Source organism: Zalophus californianus, chromosome 5, assembly GCF_009762305.2.
Source record: "Zalophus californianus isolate mZalCal1 chromosome 5, mZalCal1.pri.v2, whole genome shotgun sequence".
In the NCBI taxonomy this organism is placed as follows: domain Eukaryota; kingdom Metazoa; phylum Chordata; class Mammalia; order Carnivora; family Otariidae; genus Zalophus; species Zalophus californianus.
In genome coordinates, this window is record NC_045599.1 from 12,034,572 (window position 1) to 12,053,642 (window position 19,071).

A 19,071-nucleotide genomic window follows, 5' to 3' on the forward strand; every position below is an offset into this window, starting at 1 on the left:
AAAGATTGAGAGTTTGACCCATGATTTCCATTATAGAACCAGGTATCAGAGTAATACAGTTTCATTCCCCTAGGGGCTGTTTTTGGGGTGCCATTTTGAACGAATGTAAGCTTCCTAGAATCATCATATGTAACCTTTGAAACACTGCGAACTATTTTCCAAGAGAGTGGCATTATTCTCTAACTTAGCATTAGTAAACATTTTCAGGAGAATACCCATGTTAATCAGATCAGAGGGCAACTGGGCAGATGTTTGACCAGCATCTTTTATATGAAGTTCCAACTGAAATGTTACCATTTACTAACTTTTGAAATGAACTCCGAGGTAAGCATAGTAGGCTAGTTCCTATAAAAAAGGTTATTTTGAGTCATCTTGTACTTTGTGGGTTCTTTTGGAAGTTTTTTCCTAAGGCAAATGGTAACAGACATAAATCTAATTAAAAAAATAATTACTTTTATTAGGCGATATGTTTGAGAAGAACAAAACCCTCCCATTCAATTAGAAAGCTAGAGTAACAGCGATCAATCTTTTTATTATTTGGCTAAAAATTACGGTGTGATAACACATTTTTTAAAATAACAAGACCAGTTTTCTAATGGAAATGCTGATCTAACTTACTGCTCGGTTATAATTAATATCCTCTGGAGTGAATTGGTTCCACAGCCTTTATAGCAACAGCACAGGGGGCACTGGCTCTGCAACACACTGTTTTCTTTATCGGATGTTTAGAAGATGATTTCTGTTACTTCTGCCTGGCTCAGTGCCAGCCGCACCCAGCCCCACATGTGGCGTTATGTTTCTGGGCCATCCGACCAAAGGATCTTTGCACAAAGATGAACATGGATAAAAAGCTGTACTTACTGTGACAGTCTCCCAGGCCATCTGTATTGCCACGTTCTATGTCCTGTTCAAAAGTCAGTCTTTAAAAAAAGGGGGGGAGGCAGGGAGAAGAAAGAAACAAATTCAATAATGCAAGTCCTTACTCCAGAACGAGTCTGAAGTTTCACTACAGAAATGAACACGGTTTGATAAATTGAGTGGCAGGTGCAGAAAAAGAAGTAGATAACGGCTGGGAAATCTGTCTCCCAAGTTTATAGAAACGAGTCTTATGTGACTCTCCGAAGAGAAGCCAGGGTTTAAGCTGCTGATTCCGATATTATTCAGGAAGTTAATTAGTTGGCGGATTATTTATATCCTCCTTTTACAGATTCTTTGAGCATTTCTTAAACATTTAAAAAGTTTAAATGTTAACATAACTCTTTATAAATGATGTAGAAATCTGTAAATTAAAAAAAAAGTCTCTTCCTCTCTACTTTTGCTTTGACCCCAGCACTGCCTTCCTAGACCTTGATCTATTTCTTTGTGTAGAAATGACCTGTTTAACAGAGTGTTCCAAGGAACAGATGGCTGGGGGCCATGTAGCACCCTTGAGGGGATGGGACATGGTGGTGGATTGTGCTGAGACCCCCCCCCCCCCCGAGACCCTGTGGCCCTGTGACTCGGCAGTATTACCCACATGCTCCCCCACCAGCTCACTCTTCTTTCAAACCCATTTGGTCACCATTGGGCTGCACAAGGTGTATAACAAGACCAATCTCAATATATCTATTTTGATTTTTTAAAATAAGCACACTGGACTCACTCAGAGGAGTACTGTCCTTTTTGCGGCGGGGGGGGAGGAGCTCCATGCTGCTTCTCACAGCATCATTGAAACTGCCTTAGAGTTTATTTTATGGACCATTTAGGAAAACTATCTGGAAAGTCACAACCTTGATTGAATCCTTCACCATGTTTGTTTTCCAGTGTTTTTTCTGTTAAAAATCAAATTCATATTCAAAGGATAAAGATTTTCAGTGGTAGTGAAAGCCAGGATTCATCAGGCCCTGAAGGCTGTTTTCCAAGGAGAATTCCACATGTTTTGAGCAATGAAATATAGATGTAGATCCTGAAGGGAACAATTTTGGAGTTCACATGTTGACTTAAAAATTATTTTCTTTTTGAGATTTTATTTATTTATGGAAGAGAGCAACTGAACAGAGGCAGTGGGGGAGGGAAGGGGTAGAGGGAGAAGCAGACTCCCCACTGAGCAGGGAGCCCGATGAGGGACTCAATCCCAGGATCCTGGGACCATGACCTGAGCCAAAGGCAGACGCTTAACTGACTGAGACACCCAGGCGCCCCGACTTAAAAATGATTTTTAAAAATCAGTCACACCTTGAATATAGGAAGGAGATAGGTCATTTCTTAGCTTTCCTCACTGTGATTTGTGATCTTTACTCCTTCACCTCAAGGGTTCCCATGAAAAGATACAAAGCTCTAACACTAATATGTCAGTATTGCTACTTGTGAAGCTGGTCTAATCATGTATAGTGAGTCAGTCCTTTGTATTAGATTTCCAGGTCAGATTTTACAACTGTCATGAGCTGTGTTTGTGGGAATACTTTCCCTCAAATTATGCATGTGGTGGTCATCAGATACGCTCTCCTGCCTGTCCAGCTATTCTAAAATGGGAGAGGAGGCTCAGAGTGAAGGCAAGACGATTCTTTGCCCTCTTGGATCTGGGGACGTTGAAGGAATGGCTCATACAGAACTGTGCTGCCATATGGCACCTTCCTTGAGTTGCCATAAGTTGTCAAGGATGTGCGTTGGATTTCATATCCACTAAAGTAAAGACGGGCAGGGGGAACCTTTAATGTCATCTCAGCATTTAAAGCAGGGTAACAGTTTTAAGCACCAACATCATAGGCATGATGGACTGGCCTGATCTAGCTGATCGGCTGGAGAACTGCCAAGAATTGACTCCCTAACGAGTAATGGGGTCAACAGTTCTTCAGTGCAGGAGAATGGTTTATTGGATGCATACACCATCCTTGCAGTACAAATGCATCGCTTAACAAATGCTCTGTGATCTCTTCTTGGCCCTGCATGGTCCATTAGAGGAACCAGTTTTGCTGTGGTCAGACAGACCATGGCACTAATCTAATCGGGACCCTATTGCTCCTTTTCTCTGCTGTTCTTACACCACTGCGATCAAGGCATACACCTTCTTGTCCCTCTCTCTGGGGAATACTTAGAAGCCCACTGTGTTTCTCTCCTCTGCGTTTTTCCTCAGTCTGAGGACAGATGATTAATCTATTGGAAATCCGCCACGTGCGATGTCGCCGTGTTCTATGAAATGGGAAAAGGAAGCAGAACGGCTGGCAGTCCCGTTGGTGAGGTTTGTGCATACAGGCTCGGTGGCAGGGGTGTGTGGGAGCGTAGTTGGTGGTACGTCTAGAATGCAGAGCAGCTGAGGGCCGTTTTATGCTCTTCCGCAGCCCAGGCTCCTTACCTGCTGCTGGGTGACAGGTGGGCACAGGAACCTCCTTCCTTTACCCACCCGCAGTATGGGTCTCTGGAGGCGATGCAGGTTCTGCGGGAAGAACAGGACCATGAGCTACCCAGGACTCCGTTCTAGGACTTTCTAATGGTCAGTGAGGCCAAATACGTACTTTTTACACTTGCCATGTCGTTCGCAGCGGCCGAGGGGCAGCTTTACCACGCAGGTGGAGAACGCAGCGTACAGCGAGCCGCTGGCTCTGTCCAGCTGCATGCCCACGATCCTCCTGTCCTCCACTCCGTCGTAGCTGCACCTAAGGGGGTGAGGGAGGCTGGTACGGTCACGGCCCCTCTGAGTCAGTCCTCCTCCTGCCGACACCCCTCCCACCCCGCCTCCGCCCGCAGGCGGTATCTTAGTCTGCCCTCGCCCAAGGTGAAACAGATCTTCTAAGCTGCCCTCCCCGCCCCGCGTGTGTGTGTCTGGATAAACACACACGTTATTGGCAAGGAGAAAATAATGCTTTTTAAGTATTAAAGCATTTTTTACAAACTATTAAAAGTCACCCAAAAACGCATAAAACTGAAGTCTCCTATCCTCAGATTTTCTCTGAATCAAAAGGATCATAACGACAAATAATCACTAAGAAAGAGCCGAAGATTCTACGTACTTTTCAGGGTTATAAACGCTCATCTCCTCCAGGAAGATGCTGTCATTTAGGAAACCACTGTTTCCTATCCTGGCCAAGAACTTCAAGATGACTCCCTTCTCTGATCCCAGGAAAACCACAGTGTGATTCTGATACGGCCCGGCAGCAGTGTCCACCGCAATTTTGGTCAGGCGGTATCTAAAATGACAGGATCACAGTTTTTATATCTTTGTCGGTCTGTCACTAAAGGGTCCCCTTTTCCACTTCAAACAATTGTGACATAGCTTTCTAGTAATAACCTCAAGAAAAATACGTGCATAGAGATAATGTTCTCAAGCTGTTCTGGTCCTTTATTTCCACATGCAGAGCATTAGTGTGGCTCCAAGGGGAGGATGGAGGTATGTGTTTGTGGAGGCCAAGTCACATAACATATAGACAGCCATAACCATCTGAAACCGCTCAGCAATGATCTCTTCCATGAGCAGCAAGGAAGGGCTGAGGTCTCCCAGGAAGAGGGGAAGAAATACTACTAACCCAACTCATTTAACATTTCATTTAACACTGAAAAGAAAAGCAACAGCTACCAGTTTTCCATACTCTGCCTCTGAGGTGCAAAGCCTTGTCAGCAGAATGTCAGATTGGAAAGCTTTCCAAGTGTACGTAGAGGGGCTGGGAAAGTTCTGAAGGATGGGAAAGTGGTGTGCTGATGGCACTATAAATAAATACGAGGACGTGCAAGCCAAACAAGGTCCATTTAAAGCCATAGGGCAAGGACATCAGTCCTTCAATAAGTCCTATCAAGCGCCATCTTTCTTGGGTATCTCTCAGCTCTTCACCACTCCGTGGATACCCATTTGTGCCAGGCGCCTTGGCAGAAACCAGAAAACACGGACCCTCCTGCAAGTTATATACCACAGTTTCCATTTTATGGGCAAGAGCCATTATAGTACTTTTAACATCTTCCCATAAAGTCACCGTTTAAAAATGGTGGTAAAGTTGGATAACATTTTGTTTGATGACTGCCGCCAACAAGATGGCGCTTGGGAAAGCCCGTGGAATAGTTTGGAAATAAGCTCTAAAGAAATACAAGAAGAAGTATTTAACGCTATCACAGATTTCTAACCAACTGCCCCTTCTCTGGCCACCCCTTCAGGTTGCAAATGGCACAGCATGAACCCTTCACGCTTGCGTACTTGTGCAAGTGTCGCTCATCCCTGGTCTGTGTGACAGCTAACGAGCCGGGGGCAGGACTTGGATGGAATCTGGAGCATGCTTTGCAACCATATCCAACCAAACAGGTATCCACATCCATCGACTGGTTCTCCTTCACTGCTTCTCTGCTTTTGCCCAGAAGACTCTCACCCGGAAGGAGATATCTTTGTTACCTCTAATTGCTGGCATGGGTCCAATTAGCCTGAAAATATCAGAACTCATCTCACTGGGAATGTGGTGATGGGGGTTTTGTGGCAGGCACCCAACTGGCCAGCATTTCATAGCTGAACCAATGCCCAGGATAACAGAAGATGTTTGTGGCATTTCAAATCATGATCCACCAATAGGTTCTGTGAACATGAGATGGAGTAGGGAAAAATCCATTTTGGACGTGATTTGCTTGACACCCACCTGACCATCGTCCTCAGGAACCATGGCTTGTTGATGACAGAAGGCACAGCCTCATCCATGAGTGGGTGCGTTTTGATGAAGTTCAGGGTATCATCGGGAAACTCATTGGAGGTTGCATATTTTTCTAAGGACGATGAGCCAGCGCAGCAACCTGGCCTAAAAAGAAACAAAGGGAGGGAGCTTTTTTTCATGCCTTATGGCAAATTCTTTGAACGAACTGCTTCCCTAAGCATCTGGCATGAGGGAGAATATACTGTAGGCTGAAAAGAGGAAGTGGAACGATGCAGAATGCCACCAAATAAAATATGCTTAGATTTTCTCCCGGCCGCCGCCTCATTCCGTACAGAAGCTCCAGCCAGGGCAGTTCAGCTTCAGCCGGGGGCAGCCTGGCTTACCCCCAGAAGCACAAACCCCCCAAACACTGATGGAGCTTGAAACAAGGGAGGAAGTGTGTGCTTCGCCCACGTGCCCCAGGCTCTGCTACCTGTCCTAAAACCGTGCGGGACGTTCTTGAGGCACTTGCTCTACGGGAGGAGAGAATGCAGCTGACATCGGCACGGATGTAGTGGCCAGCTGGCACGGCTCGCTGTAACCAGCTCCCCTTACCGGGGGTCCGAGAACATGCAGTTTTGTTTTTATTGTTCTTACTTGATTTGGGCAGGTATGAAAATTACAATTACACTGAAGATTCTCTCCCGAAAGGTCATTTCTTGATTTCTGAACAGTGACAGCAAAAAGTCATTTCTACAAGCAATTCCGTGGTTTCAGGAGTCAAGGGACAGCCTCGTAAAGTCAGGTCAGGGAAACACCGACAACAGTCCTGTCCACAGCCCGGCTCTGCCTGCTGGTTCAGGAAAGCACACTGGACACTGATAGCACTGGCACGATCTGGCCTCATTTACACACCATTTTATGGCACTAACCAAGCCAGCCTCGTGAAAGCATCTTGATGTCGGCCAGAGGAATGAGGAAGCACGTGGAAGGTTGGGAGAAACACATTGCCACCGTTAGAAAGTCAAAGTATGTGTCCTGGCCATAGCCAACTGACACCATCTTCATACACCAAGGGGGGCATATTCTATAAGTACTCCCTGAAACCTCATTCCTCAACTGTACCTCCCCTTCCTGCTTATCTAGAAAGTAGCTAACATTCCCAGGCAGTGAAGTGACTTTTAGAGGATCTCTCTGAGCTTGCCTTAGTGTGCTTTTTGCACCTAGTCTGCTCTCCGTGAGTAACCGTATACACACAGCAGATAATTCAGGTGATGAAGATGGATGAACCACAGAGGTTTTTTCCCCCCTGGGTAGAGTGGTTCATGTTATCAAAGTCAGTTCAATTAAGTGGACAGGGTTATTTTGTGTGGGGGGTTTGGTGGTTGGAGGAGAGGGCTGCAAACCAAAAAATGAAGATATTGGGCTTCTTTGCAGGAGCCCACAAATTCGGTGGAGGAAGCTGGACATGCAGATTCTTCTATAGAACTGAGATGGCATGTGTTATAATGGAAATGTGCGGTGTGTGCACATGAGGAGGGCAGGTGCAGGGGCGGGGAGAGTTTCATCCTGTCCGTGGAGAGAGAATGAATTAGCTGGCTTAGTGTGAAGATTTCCCAGAGGTTACAGAGGACCAAGAAGTCTCTGCATTGTCCTGTGACAACAGGTTTTCCATGAAAATGGCTCTGGGGCTCTACATTTTGGTGGAGGGATATGGACTGTTTCTGGATCCACAACAGACTAGAACTTGGTAGAGCAGAGAAAACGTGATGGTCCACTGTGCCCACTGGTCTCTACCTGCCCTTGCCCCAGAGTCCTGGACGCAGCTCCGATCCAGGCTGGTTACAGAATCCAGGGATCACCATGTATATTTCACGTTTTATTAGGGTGTAAGGACATGGGTCTCTATAAAAGGGACGGGGAAGCAGGGTGGAGTGGTGGAAATAACCTACTCAGATCTGTGCTCTTGCACAAGACACATTCTGCCTCTCCGAGCCTCCCATTTTCTCAGATACACAGCAGCGGGGCTGCACTGGATGCTTCCCATCATCCTAGGATTACACTGGATAAGCCACAGGGATAGAGGTTAAGTAGAAGACTCGAGCGTCGTTTTGAATATAACTATAGGTAACGCTGAGTTTAGGTTAAGGAGATGAAGGCAAATGGCTTCCTAGGGCTTTCTGTTGTTCCAGCATTTGTGTCTCTGGGGCCCCCTGGAAGGCGCCAGTGTGCAGTTCTTTAAGACGTTCACTGTCAGAGGACCAAGCTGCCCACTTCTCGCCGTTCAGAATCACCACATAAATATTTACACATACCTGGGCTTGGGCACGCGTTCATCAGGAACTGGTGTCCAAGTGGAATCTGGAGACTTCTGTTCTTTGAACCTCCCCGTGAAAACATTGGCAATGTCAAGCATGTCGTAGGCACACACTGCTGACCCGGGGATGCTGTAACGTAACATTTCACACAGCGTTACTCTCCAAACAGTTATGCATGCAGCTTGGAAAAGCAGACTCCGAAGCAACTCTCCTGTTACGGGCATTAGAAATTTAAAGTTCGCACCCTGATACTGTAAGGGAGCCTAGGATACACAGCGAACGTTTCTCTGAATCAAGTTTGCGTCGGTGGCTTTAAAGAAGGGACTGCTTAACAGCAAACTCATAGAGAAAAACCTCTTCGTGTTGTTATTGCTTTTGGAACTGCATTTGTTTGTAACTGGTGGTTTAGAAGGTTCAGAAGTTCCCTGAATTTTCACTCACTAACTTTAAAGATAAAATCTTTGGAAAACATTTTGCATCTCTAATATTGGTGTACATTTGAAGTAAAAGTGTCTCACCTGTCCACATATTGCTTCTTTGAATTCGGTTTCTCCAGCCAGGGACCCCAGGAGTGAGAATGTATGTGTGGGGAGAGCATGCTTATTTTCTGTTCGTCACCGCCCATTTTAAGTTTTACTTCCTATTTATTTGCATGAGATGAAACAACGTAAGTCTCTAAAGCACCAACATTTTGCAAATAAAATGCTCTATTAAGTGCTAAATAATAATAATGGTGGTAATCTCTACCTATAATTACATCCTTCTCTGGTGCTCATCAAAGGACTTGGGGATTTTTTTAATCAATGGAGAGAAGGCATGAATTATTCATTCATTTGAACCCATGTTTGTTTTTAACTATGGTCATTCCTTGATTTTGATCAAATAAATTGCAGGCACCAGCCAGCCAAGAGTTTTCACCAGGCTTTGAGGTAGTGGCCATTGCATGGGCAGGAGCCTCCGGGCCAAGACATGGGCGCTTTGCAGGGTGGTAACATTACCCAGGGCAGAGAGACTGGTTTAGTCTTGATTTTGCAAACATTGAAAGGATATAGAAATCGCTTCCTAAGTGATTAGGGGAATTTTCTGCCATCTTTAATTTCATAACACAGTTACTGAAGTATTACTAATAAAGCAAGAATTAGGGAGAGGATTAGAAAGCTTGTTTAAAATAAGGTGGCGGGATGAATTTTCAAATATGTAGAATATATATACATTGTGCACAGAATTGGGTAGATATGGCAGTGATCTCCTTCGGTTGTGGAATCTCAGAGCCCTAGCATTACTTATTAATTTTGTAAAACTCTCTTCACAGCTCCCTTTTTAAAAAGTAACAGGTATATGTATTTACTTTAAATATTATGACAAACAGGATCAGTGTTTGAAGTATTTTATGGGGCATCTCATAATAACTAAAGTTACCCTAGAGTTTGATAATCAGTCTTCCCCAGGTTAGAATCACTTGTGAAATCCTTTCGTCTTCCTTCCTTTACTCCCTCCCACCCTTCCCTTCATCTTTCCTTCATTCATCCTTTCTTCCCACCTTCTGTTCCTTCAGTGTATATTTACGGAATCCCTAAACTCCAGCAAATGCTCCATAGTAAAGAACACAGGGCCTCGGCTGATATGCATTGGTGGGACTGGCAGACCTGGCAGAGTAGGGCACCAATGGGCACAGCACACCCGAGAGCTCACGTTTAGCCCCATCCGGTAAGGCCTGTGGAGCTGGAAGAGGAGATAGCCTGACCATGGGGGGACCTGTGTGCTCTACCGAGGAACTTGGGTGTTATCCCCAGGGCAAAGAGGAGCACCTCAAGGGCTTGAAACAGCCCTTCACGACCAAGTTTGCATGTGTGGAGGATGGGGGTAGAGAGGGATGAAACCAGAGACAGACTCTAATTAATAGATGAAAATGGGTATGTGCATTGTTATCATTTTCTGATTTTACTGAACAAATAAGGTTTCTGAGACTGCATAAGCATGTACTAATTGGGGGCTTCCTGGGGACTTTTAAGAAAATACTTTAAAAGGAGTATCTATAATATACAAGAATCTACTCCTGTATTATAATTACACAGTAACTCACCCTCAAAACCCCCCTCCCCAAACAAACTAGAAATGTGCTTTGAAATTCCTCTAGCCCCTGCATTCCCACGTACCAAGACAGATTCTTTTAAACAGTCCTACATACTTGGGTTCCAAAGTATGAACAGTCACAGCCTGGATTTTTGTATTTTTCTATTCTCTAGTCTAAAAATCCCTGCAGATGCTTAGAGCTCACTTAGATGGAACTGAATACTTCTCGTTGCAATATGGATTCATATTTTCATCTGTCTTCGATGGAGAGCTCTTGACTCTTGTCCTCCAGATAACTGAGGAACATGAGCGCGTCCTTTGGCATGTTCTGTTCCAGACTCTCCCTAGTTAGTAAGCATTTCTACGCACTGTGCTCCAGTCTCCTCATGCAGGTGCCTGTCATCTAGATACCCATCAGCTTCTTAAAAGTCTTGATAAAAAGGATGATCCAGACCCTTAATGGGGTGTATCCAGAGGAAGACAGTACAGAACATCCCAAGTTCTCCACAGAAATGAGAATGAAGTTCCTGTTTTTAGGTTTTATGACCATGCCTGGTTATGCTCATTTTCACACAGCAGAGCTAGGACTCTAAGGTTTAAGGTCTGGAAGAACTCATGCCTGCCTTCCTCCTATTTTTTTAATCTCTGCTGCCCCAGGAACAATTTTTAGTTCGTCATTTGATTACTCAAAGACTTAGCTTAAATAAACATGAACCCAGGAATGAACAGGCTGACAGTATTTCTAGGTACGTTGTTTCATGACTTGTAAGTCCTCACTCAAGCCCCCGGAGTCAGTGGTCGTTGGGAGTCTAGGTTCCTCGGACAGATAATAACTAGGGTGCCTTAGGTTGGACGCACGATGGACTCGTCGGAATCCTGCACACTCTGTAGCCTTTAAATACATTTTCAGTGTTTTCACTTCAAAAGGTAATCGATCCAGTCACAGAAATATTAAAAGTCACACAGAACGTTAGATGACCTTGAGGAGGAAGGAGGCATGCTCTTGAGTTCTAAGGGTGTCTCTTTCATCTCCTGACTACTGGGACCAGGTGACAGAATTGAGTTTAGTTTCCTCAGGTGTAAAAAGAGGGCAACAGTATTCAGTTTCCAGTACTACTGGAGAGATTTAGAAATAACACGAGATGTGTTTCCACGCCAGGCATATAAATAGATATTGTTATAATTTATCTAATTACTTGCCCTAAAATCCTAATCTAATAATGCTTATAACTGTTAATTTGTTGATGAGAATGGAGTGTTAAGTGCTTTGCAGCTACATATAGCGAGTGGCGCGTTTGGTGTCAGTTGTGAATCTTGTGCATTGGGAGAGACATTCCCCCCCCCACCCCCCCACCCCCCGCGGGAAAGGGAAGCCCAGAAGGACCGGTGAGGTCAGCGCTGCTAGGGCACGGTTACCTGTTATAAGGTGTGGAAAAGGTGGCCAGCACAACATCACGGCCATTAATGTGAATCACGTCTGTGACCGCCTGGAGTATGTTAAAATAAAAATGAGAGTCTCCGGGAACCGAGCAGTTGAGGCGAGCCTTCAGGAAGGACGTCCACTGTTTCTCCAGGACTCTTTGAGACCCTCCCATGTCATTCTTACAAACCTGAGCCACTCTCGGGAAGACTACCTGCCGAGGAAAAACACACCAGGAAAATGAAATGCAGTCAACTTGGCGAGATCTTCGTAGAGTTTGCCTTTCTTAGAAAACAGAAAGACAATAACAAGGTGCTTAATTTAATCCCGTGTTTCTAAAATTAGTAGCAAAAAAAAGGGGGGGGAAGGAAGACTCATTGGAACAGCATGTTTTGAAAGATAAGGCTGTGGCATTTAGTACAGAGCCATAAATCCTTCAGGGGATCAGCTCCCAGCCAGATAAACTCATTTCCATACAGACTGCTTAGCTTTTTATTTCCTCAAACAAAAGCACGCTTTGTATGCGCCATCTCTGCCATCCTCACTGGCTGCCTCTGGGCCCTGAATCTCATGCTCCGAATTCCGCTAACCCTGTGAGCCACCCTGGCACTGAATTTGTGCCCTCCAGCTTTGTGACCTTGATCTACTCTCTGGTAAAGATAACTGATGTGGACATCCCGTAAGTGTTCTCCTGTTTTTTGCAATAAAGACAATCAAGACTCTCAGTGTGCTTAAGGGTGCTGGGTATTTACTCTCCTTCTGTGGAACAACTCCATTAAAAAGAAAAAAAATGATGAGTATACCTGGAAACCACCTCTCAAGATACTTGAGACTCAGTGTGAAATCAACCAAACATCTGTCGATTACATTTTCAGTAGAAATATTTCAGAGGTTCCCTGTGATCTGGGACTGTTCTGAAAAAGGCTCACAGCGCTCTGAGGCAGGACTGTGTTCACTGCCACCAGTCTTTGGCATAGTCTTCTCGAAATGATGACCTTGGGATTAGATTTCTGGTTCTTCTCTCAAGGTCATTCACAACAACATTGGTCTGAGTGAGACTTCTATCCGCCTTACCTTTCCCATGGTGTTATACTCCACTGCTATTTCCCTGAAGAAGAAGTAGATGTAGTCTCCATAATCCACTGCTTGGACAAAGTATGGTTCTGTGGGCAAATGGCATTTTAATTGGGGACATGTCACACAGAGTTAAAAGAACTTCAAATCAGTGGCAACCAGAGACATGATATTAATTGAAAGTGTAGGGCCATTAGACATGGGGTTAACACGAACTATTTCTAATGACCACACATGCAAGTGCTGGTGATTCCAGAAGGCACTCGAGCCTACAAATTCCATCTTTCAGAAGTGGTGGCAATGAACAATGAAGAATAAATGAATTTTCGTATGTCTCTAATTTTATTTTCCACAATGGAATGCCTGTATTGCAGAAGGGATTTTGTACACATCTCCTCGTGAACCCTGACTCATTCACGGTTGTGAATAGCTTTTCTCCTGCTCCCCACCACCTTCCAGTCCCCTGTTCTCTTCCATGAATGAAACGTTCAGTTCTTTTCATGTTAGACTCTGAAACGAGAGCTCGAGGCAGGAAAGATGAATGTACTGTATTCTTTTGTAGTGGCACTGGCCCTTGTGTTAATACTCCAGAAACTCATGGGAAGTGAATTGGGGAGGTAAAGAAATCAGTTGGGGCAAAAGATGCCACTGCCACCTTCCTGTCTGTTAGAAGCCATTACCGGGCGCCTGGGTGGCTCAGTTGGTGAAGCGACTGCCTTCGGCTCAGGTCATGATCCTGGAGTCCCGGGATCGAGTCCCGCATCGGGCTCCCTGCTCAGCGGGGAGTCTGCTTCTCCCTCTGACCCTCTTCCCTCTCGTGCTCTCTCTCTCTCTCAATAAATAAATAAATAAAAATCTTTATAAAATTAAAAAAAAAAAAAGCCATTACTAACATGAAACTACGGTCTAGTTTGTCCAGGCTCTAAATCTCCCTCAAGCTACGTATCTCCCCCTCACACCCCTCCTCTTAATTGTTTGTTCACCTTTCAACCATTTGGAATCATGCTTGACGGTCCGTAGGGTCGGGCTGTCTCCAAGACTCCGGTAAATGACTGCATCGATGGCAAGGAAGTCAGTCACTGTGGCTGAGTATAGTTTCCCATCTTAGAAGAAAAAGAAAAGAGGTGAACGGGGTGGGAGCAAGGCAGTGGGCGTCGGGGAGTAATAGAGACATCCCCCGGACTGTTTTCCTACATCAGGCAAATGAGATAGGACAACTGGGAAAAATCCAAGAGTCGCTGGGAAAATACTTGGCCCACATTCCTAACCATTTTAAATTAGGATCTTGAGAGATGAAACATTTTTCATTTTTAAATTGCATGGCAATTTCTAAGCAGCAGCAGCAGCTCAGGGAACAGGGCAAATGAAAAAGGTTGTTTGCTTCATTTGATTAGATGGACCTTGGCTGGAATCTCAAGGCCAGGGCCCCTCGGACACTGCTAATTCCACCACCCCGTGGCAAACTGGATTAGGTGGGGGCCCAGGGAAAGCTGGAAACTGATCACACCACCAGAAATTGTAAGTATGAGAAGTGATGGGAGTCCTTAGCCCCGGCAGGTGAGGGGAGTCAGAGAAAGGGGTTTCAGAAGCAAAACGAAGTTGACTAAATTGCTCCTTTGATCATGAGACTCACTGCTTCTCTTCACTTCAGTCATGAGAGCCACTGAACCCTGCCCGTGCAGCTTCAAGAAGAGATACTTGCTTCAGGATTGCAAAGTCCTAAGCTGAAAACATTCTGACATTGAAGATACCAGAGCAAGGAAAAAAGGGGAAGGGGTGACCCCATTGAGCCTGGCCTTCGTTTGAGATTCATGCCTTTTGGGAGATGCACTTTAGGGTCCATCTAAGGCAGAAGAGCATGAAGAAGGCTGAAGATTAATCCCTAAATGCTTTTGGCTCTTTTCCTGGATTAATAAACATCCTGTGTACAAATAATCCAGTAGGATCTTCTGGAATAGTAAAATCTATGCAGTATGTGAAACAAACAATAATTACATTCAAAATAAAAAAGTACTTCCTTGGTTTGTTTTTAGTGGATACGTTCATCAGTTTTATGTCCAAGTGGCTTATATACACTACAGAACCATTTCAGCTCTTCTACTGGCAGGATAAGCATCATGGTTTTTTTTTTAGAAAAGTTTATCCCAACAGATCTAAGCAAAGTTCTCAATGTCTCCTTTTGGCCTAAAAATAACTGAAATTTGCTGAGGTTCAAGTTAGAGCTGTCTTGACATCTGCATTATTAACAGCCATCTATCAATAAATGTTGACTGGTTAGATTGGAACCACAGATGGCAAACCTAGCTATTGATAAACACATGTCTACAAAAATCACAGCTTTTCTTAAAGAATCAACCAGAGCCCAGGTCATGCAGTTATGCCAGGTAGTTGGGGGCAGTGGGAGGGCAGCATGTGTGTGTGTGTGTGTGTGTGTGTGTTTTCCATCGGCTTCCCATTACGCTTTTAGTTTTGCATTCAACGTTGGGTATCTCACCAGAACTTTTATTTATAAGATAGAGCACTATTGTGCTACTCTTGCTAAGATGACAACCATTTTAGTTGCAACAAGGATCTTCTATTAATAAGGGCTGAGCTCTTATGAGATTTCAAACTCTCCAAGTATACCTGTCGGGGGAGGAGGAGGGGTATTCAGAGTATTGCCTCACGGGGCTTGCTCGGTGGAGCTCCTGGAAGGTTCCTGGAAGGTTGGTGGCCTGAGCCACTACTCTGACGCCCCCTCTCCCCCCCCCCCCCCGCCTTTAGTTGACAGTTAACTTTTCCACGGTGGCCCACATCCTCCATGGTACCAGCAGGTTCAAGTGTCAGGAAGGTGCTGTAGCATAAGCTACGCACTCAGGTACTCTTTGCTCTGGCCTTGCTACTGCTCGTGCTGACTGACAGGTTTACATGACTGTTTTTTACAAAGCGGAGCATCCTCCTGATACCGCACTCTAATGAGGAACCCTTCTTGGCACAAGCCATTTCTCCACTCTCGGACTGTAGATTGAGGCTCACAAATGCATGGTACTGAGGATGGGGTTCAAGGAGCTAAGCTTGTTTCATAATCAAAACTCTAAAGTTCCTCATCGAGCTGGGATGTGCCAGTTTTGAGCTGTTGTGGTGGAAATTATAGCTAACTGCTTTATTACATGCTATAACAATCACTATTATACCAACACTTCTCCCCACACCCACCTCCACACAGCTGGCAATGAATTCCTAAATAAATTCCTAATTAAAACACACACACACACACACACACACACTCACACTCACACACACTCACTCATATACACGAGAATCCCAATCTGAAGATGATGGCTTAGTTGCTGAGCCTTCTATCCTTTGTAGGGGAAGGAAGAGGAGAGGATGAGGAGTATGCATCACCCTAAGCTGATCCGCATCCCCCCCATCCCCCATTATCTTTCCATCAGAGAGAAGCACGCACCCTTATCAGGTAAATGGTATTTGAGGTGTCTGCTGGAAACTTGTGGGCAGGTGGCCTCCCTGCTTGGAGATCTTCCTGCAGCTTACCTTGTCTCCTCCCTTTCCCCTTCTAGATGTGGACAAGAACACACGTAGCCCTAACTGGAGCTGGCGGCCACCCCGTGTTTGTGAGAGCTGCCCATCCCTCTCCGACAAAGAATTGGAAGAAAGCAGAGAAGTGAAAAGGCCCTGTGTCCCAGATGACGCTACTGAGCCGTTGAATCCTACCAGCCCCAAAGTCGGTCCTACCTTGAATAATCAATCTACACTGGCCATTCGAGGTGGGATCTTTGATTATGTGAACCCAAACATGCCCTAAACAATGTGTTGCACATTTGGTGCGAAGCTGTGATCCCTTTTCTAAGGCAGACAGGCCCGGGGAAGGGTGGTGGAGACTCCTTGTACGAAGCAGAAGTACAATTTCTATGTGAATTTCAAATGGAAAAGGCATTGTTAATTACGGTATTCACCAGAGAATCAAAGTACAGCTGTGACTCGCTGAATCCTCCAGAGCAGATTCACAGCAGTAGGTGCGAGAGGGCAAATGCAACGGGAAGAAATCAGGTGGTTTACCTGCAAACAGTGCAACGTTGGCGTGTTTGGCATCGTATGGGCATCTGGCCATTCCACTAAATTCATCCCCAAAAGGTTCCAGAGTATCCATCTAAATGAAATAATGGGACTTCATTAGGAACAATAACAACCAACAGTAGTCATAGCAGCTAATATTTATAAAGCACTTAACGTGCGAAGTAATTCATATGCATAGTGCAGAGCATCCTCAAATACCCTCTGAGATACGTCTATTGGTTTCAGATGAGGAAACTGAGCTTTGGAGAGATGAACTCACTTGTCTGAGGTTCTACAGCTAGGAGAGTCTGAGATTCAGTCATGTTTCCTTGACTCTTAACTGTTATAGTAAATAGATTCCCATATCCTTTTGGAACAGCCTAGAAATAAGCGTCTTTTCTTTGGAAAAGGAATTTTTAAGGCAGTCACTGGGAAAACTTCCTCTCTTCCTCCCCCACTGCCTCTGGATTAAATGTTGAGTCATAAACTCTGTAGAGAATGATCTCAGTCTTTGGTTTTTGTTTTGCCTAAGGAGCCCTGCCTTTGTGGGTTAAATCCCAGTAGAAGACACTGGAATTCTTCCTGTGGCTAGCTGGCAGAAGAGTACTGTGTCAGGAGAGGTGCAGAAGCACTGATGCAAGCAGAGCTCAGGTGGCCTTTTGCACCAGCCTCAGAAACCTGTCCCATCCTCCAATCATGTACATCAGATGGAAAGGTCCAGAAGGTAAGGGGCTCACACAAGTCAAAGGCGGTCAGGAGTGGGGCTGCCATTTGACATCCACATGTGTGCTCACCCCAGGCCTTGTTTCTGCATGCTGGAGGTTATAACTGGTCTGTCAGTGAGGTTTGTTTGGCCATCTTAGTATGGAAAGGAAGAAGGAGGGGAGTGAGAGAGAATGAAAAGAAAGAAGAAAAACTGAGCTCTATTTTAAAATAAGGAGATTGTAAATGAAACCTGATTTCTTATTTTTGAGCAAGTGGAAAAGTCAAGCCTTTTTTTTACCCAAGTGGCAGCAACCAGCTGTAAGCGAACTAATGACCACCCTGCTATTTTCTTCAAACAATCATATGGACTCCAGGACTGAGGCCTCTTTACCCACAAAGTATACGTACACCCTGCTTAGCTTACTCCTGCAGGTTACCCACCTAGCTTCACAGGATTTGTGGGTGTGCTGAAGCCTTGCTAGTGAGGTAAAGCCTCACCAAATTCTGTTTCCCTTTCCTCCACGTCACACTAAACTACATTTCCCACCCTTCCCTGCAGTTAGGTGTGATCCTGGAAGGAGCTCTGACCAACAGAACGGGGGTGGAAAGCCATGTGCCGCCCCTAGGGCTTGCCTCTACAGTGTCCTCCACTCTTGCTCTCTCTCTCTCTACTTCTGCCCCGCTAGATACAAAGGATCTAGTCCAGAATCCCAAGATCCTAGGAGACGGCAGAGGTAGGAGCAGGCTGAAGCCTCCTGCATAACCTAGTGGAGCAGACCCTCTGTCACTGACCTGCACTCAACTGTGATGGGAACAGGAAAGAAACTTCTCTTGGCCAGCCCCTAACATTAGTCAGAGGTTGGCCTACCTTGACCAGTAAATCGTTGGTTTCTGCCTTCTACCATGTGGTCTTTTTCCTTACACCATGGGATCTCCCTAGCATTTACAGCTCAGTACCAGAGTCCATAAAATTATCTCCTCCATGTCATTAATGTTTTTATAACCCTCTGTGGTTCAGTCTTCTTTTTGTAGTTTGAGGGTATCTTGTTTACACCTGGTAGTTGCCTGGTTTGACTGTAGATACAAAACTGGAAGAAGAGAAGCCTGAGACAGCAGTGGTGCCCAGGGAGGATCCACTGAAAGGCACGGAGTGAGGGGCCCTTAAATCAAGGTGTTTGAAGTCGTGCAGGAGGAGCGAGGTGCTTACTGAGTGGCTGGTAGTTGTTGTCCAGTCGTGTTTTTTTGCCCTCAACCCCCAGGAAACGGTTTCAGGAATATGACAGAACTTCTGTAACTGCTTCGAGATAGCTCCGATTGAAGCCCATCCTATCTGTTCAAACTTTTGAGAATCCCAATAGCATTTTTATTAAAAACATGTATTTTTAGGGGAGAGATGTTCAGGTGAGACATCCTTTAAATGCACACTTCTCCCCTCAGCATACTTTTATGAAAGGTTTTTTTTTTTTTTTTTAATATATATTTTATCCCAATAAGAGCATCGTGTTGAATCGTGACAGGCTTTGTGGTCTGTGGGTCTAGCAAGTATCCAGAAGTAATGCTTAATACACAGTGATGCAGTGGAAATGCCTTTACCCCCAGCAGTGCATGCTGTAATCTTGGCAATGGGGAGACAGTATACAAGGGGGATTTATGTTATTAAATATACCTACTTCTAAAAAAAAAAAAAGAACCATAGCTATAGCAAGTCAAAGGCAAGAAGCAGTGAAGTATTAATGTTTCGGTTTGTGATTCTGGAAAGGTCCAGAGACAATGCCATGGTGAAATCCTCTTTCCATGAAGTTGGGACTAATCCTTGTGGTAGTCTCCAAATCTCAGACTTAACAGC

At 45.0% G+C, this 19,071-nt stretch overlaps 1 protein-coding gene and 1 long non-coding RNA gene across 7 annotated transcripts in view; one reads left to right on the forward strand and one right to left on the reverse strand.

Annotated features, from left to right (window-relative positions):
* LOC113928847 overlaps nucleotides 1–17,238 on the forward strand; it is a 44,971-nt gene extending 27,733 nt beyond the window's left edge. Inside the window, exons 2-3 of the long non-coding RNA XR_003521983.1 lie at nucleotides 16,025–16,231; nucleotides 17,053–17,238. This is a non-coding gene — a long non-coding RNA (uncharacterized LOC113928847). The remainder of the gene's footprint in view (nucleotides 1–16,024; nucleotides 16,232–17,052) is intronic.
* The window catches only part of SEMA6A (semaphorin 6A), a 125,224-nt gene that overhangs the window by 30,441 nt on the left and 75,712 nt on the right, over nucleotides 1–19,071 (reverse strand). For all 6 annotated transcript variants that reach the window (XM_027605014.2, XM_027605013.2, XM_027605011.2 and 3 more), the window contains exons 7-16: nucleotides 16,524–16,614; nucleotides 13,448–13,567; nucleotides 12,465–12,553; nucleotides 11,387–11,604; nucleotides 7,895–8,026; nucleotides 5,589–5,744; nucleotides 3,987–4,163; nucleotides 3,492–3,632; nucleotides 3,332–3,412; nucleotides 862–920 (exon numbers count right to left, since the gene is read on the reverse strand). In XM_027605014.2, coding sequence (XP_027460815.1) covers nucleotides 862–920; nucleotides 3,332–3,412; nucleotides 3,492–3,632; nucleotides 3,987–4,163; nucleotides 5,589–5,744; nucleotides 7,895–8,026; nucleotides 11,387–11,604; nucleotides 12,465–12,553; nucleotides 13,448–13,567; nucleotides 16,524–16,614 — 1,264 coding nt within the window. The remainder of the gene's footprint in view (nucleotides 1–861; nucleotides 921–3,331; nucleotides 3,413–3,491; nucleotides 3,633–3,986; nucleotides 4,164–5,588; nucleotides 5,745–7,894; nucleotides 8,027–11,386; nucleotides 11,605–12,464; nucleotides 12,554–13,447; nucleotides 13,568–16,523; nucleotides 16,615–19,071) is intronic.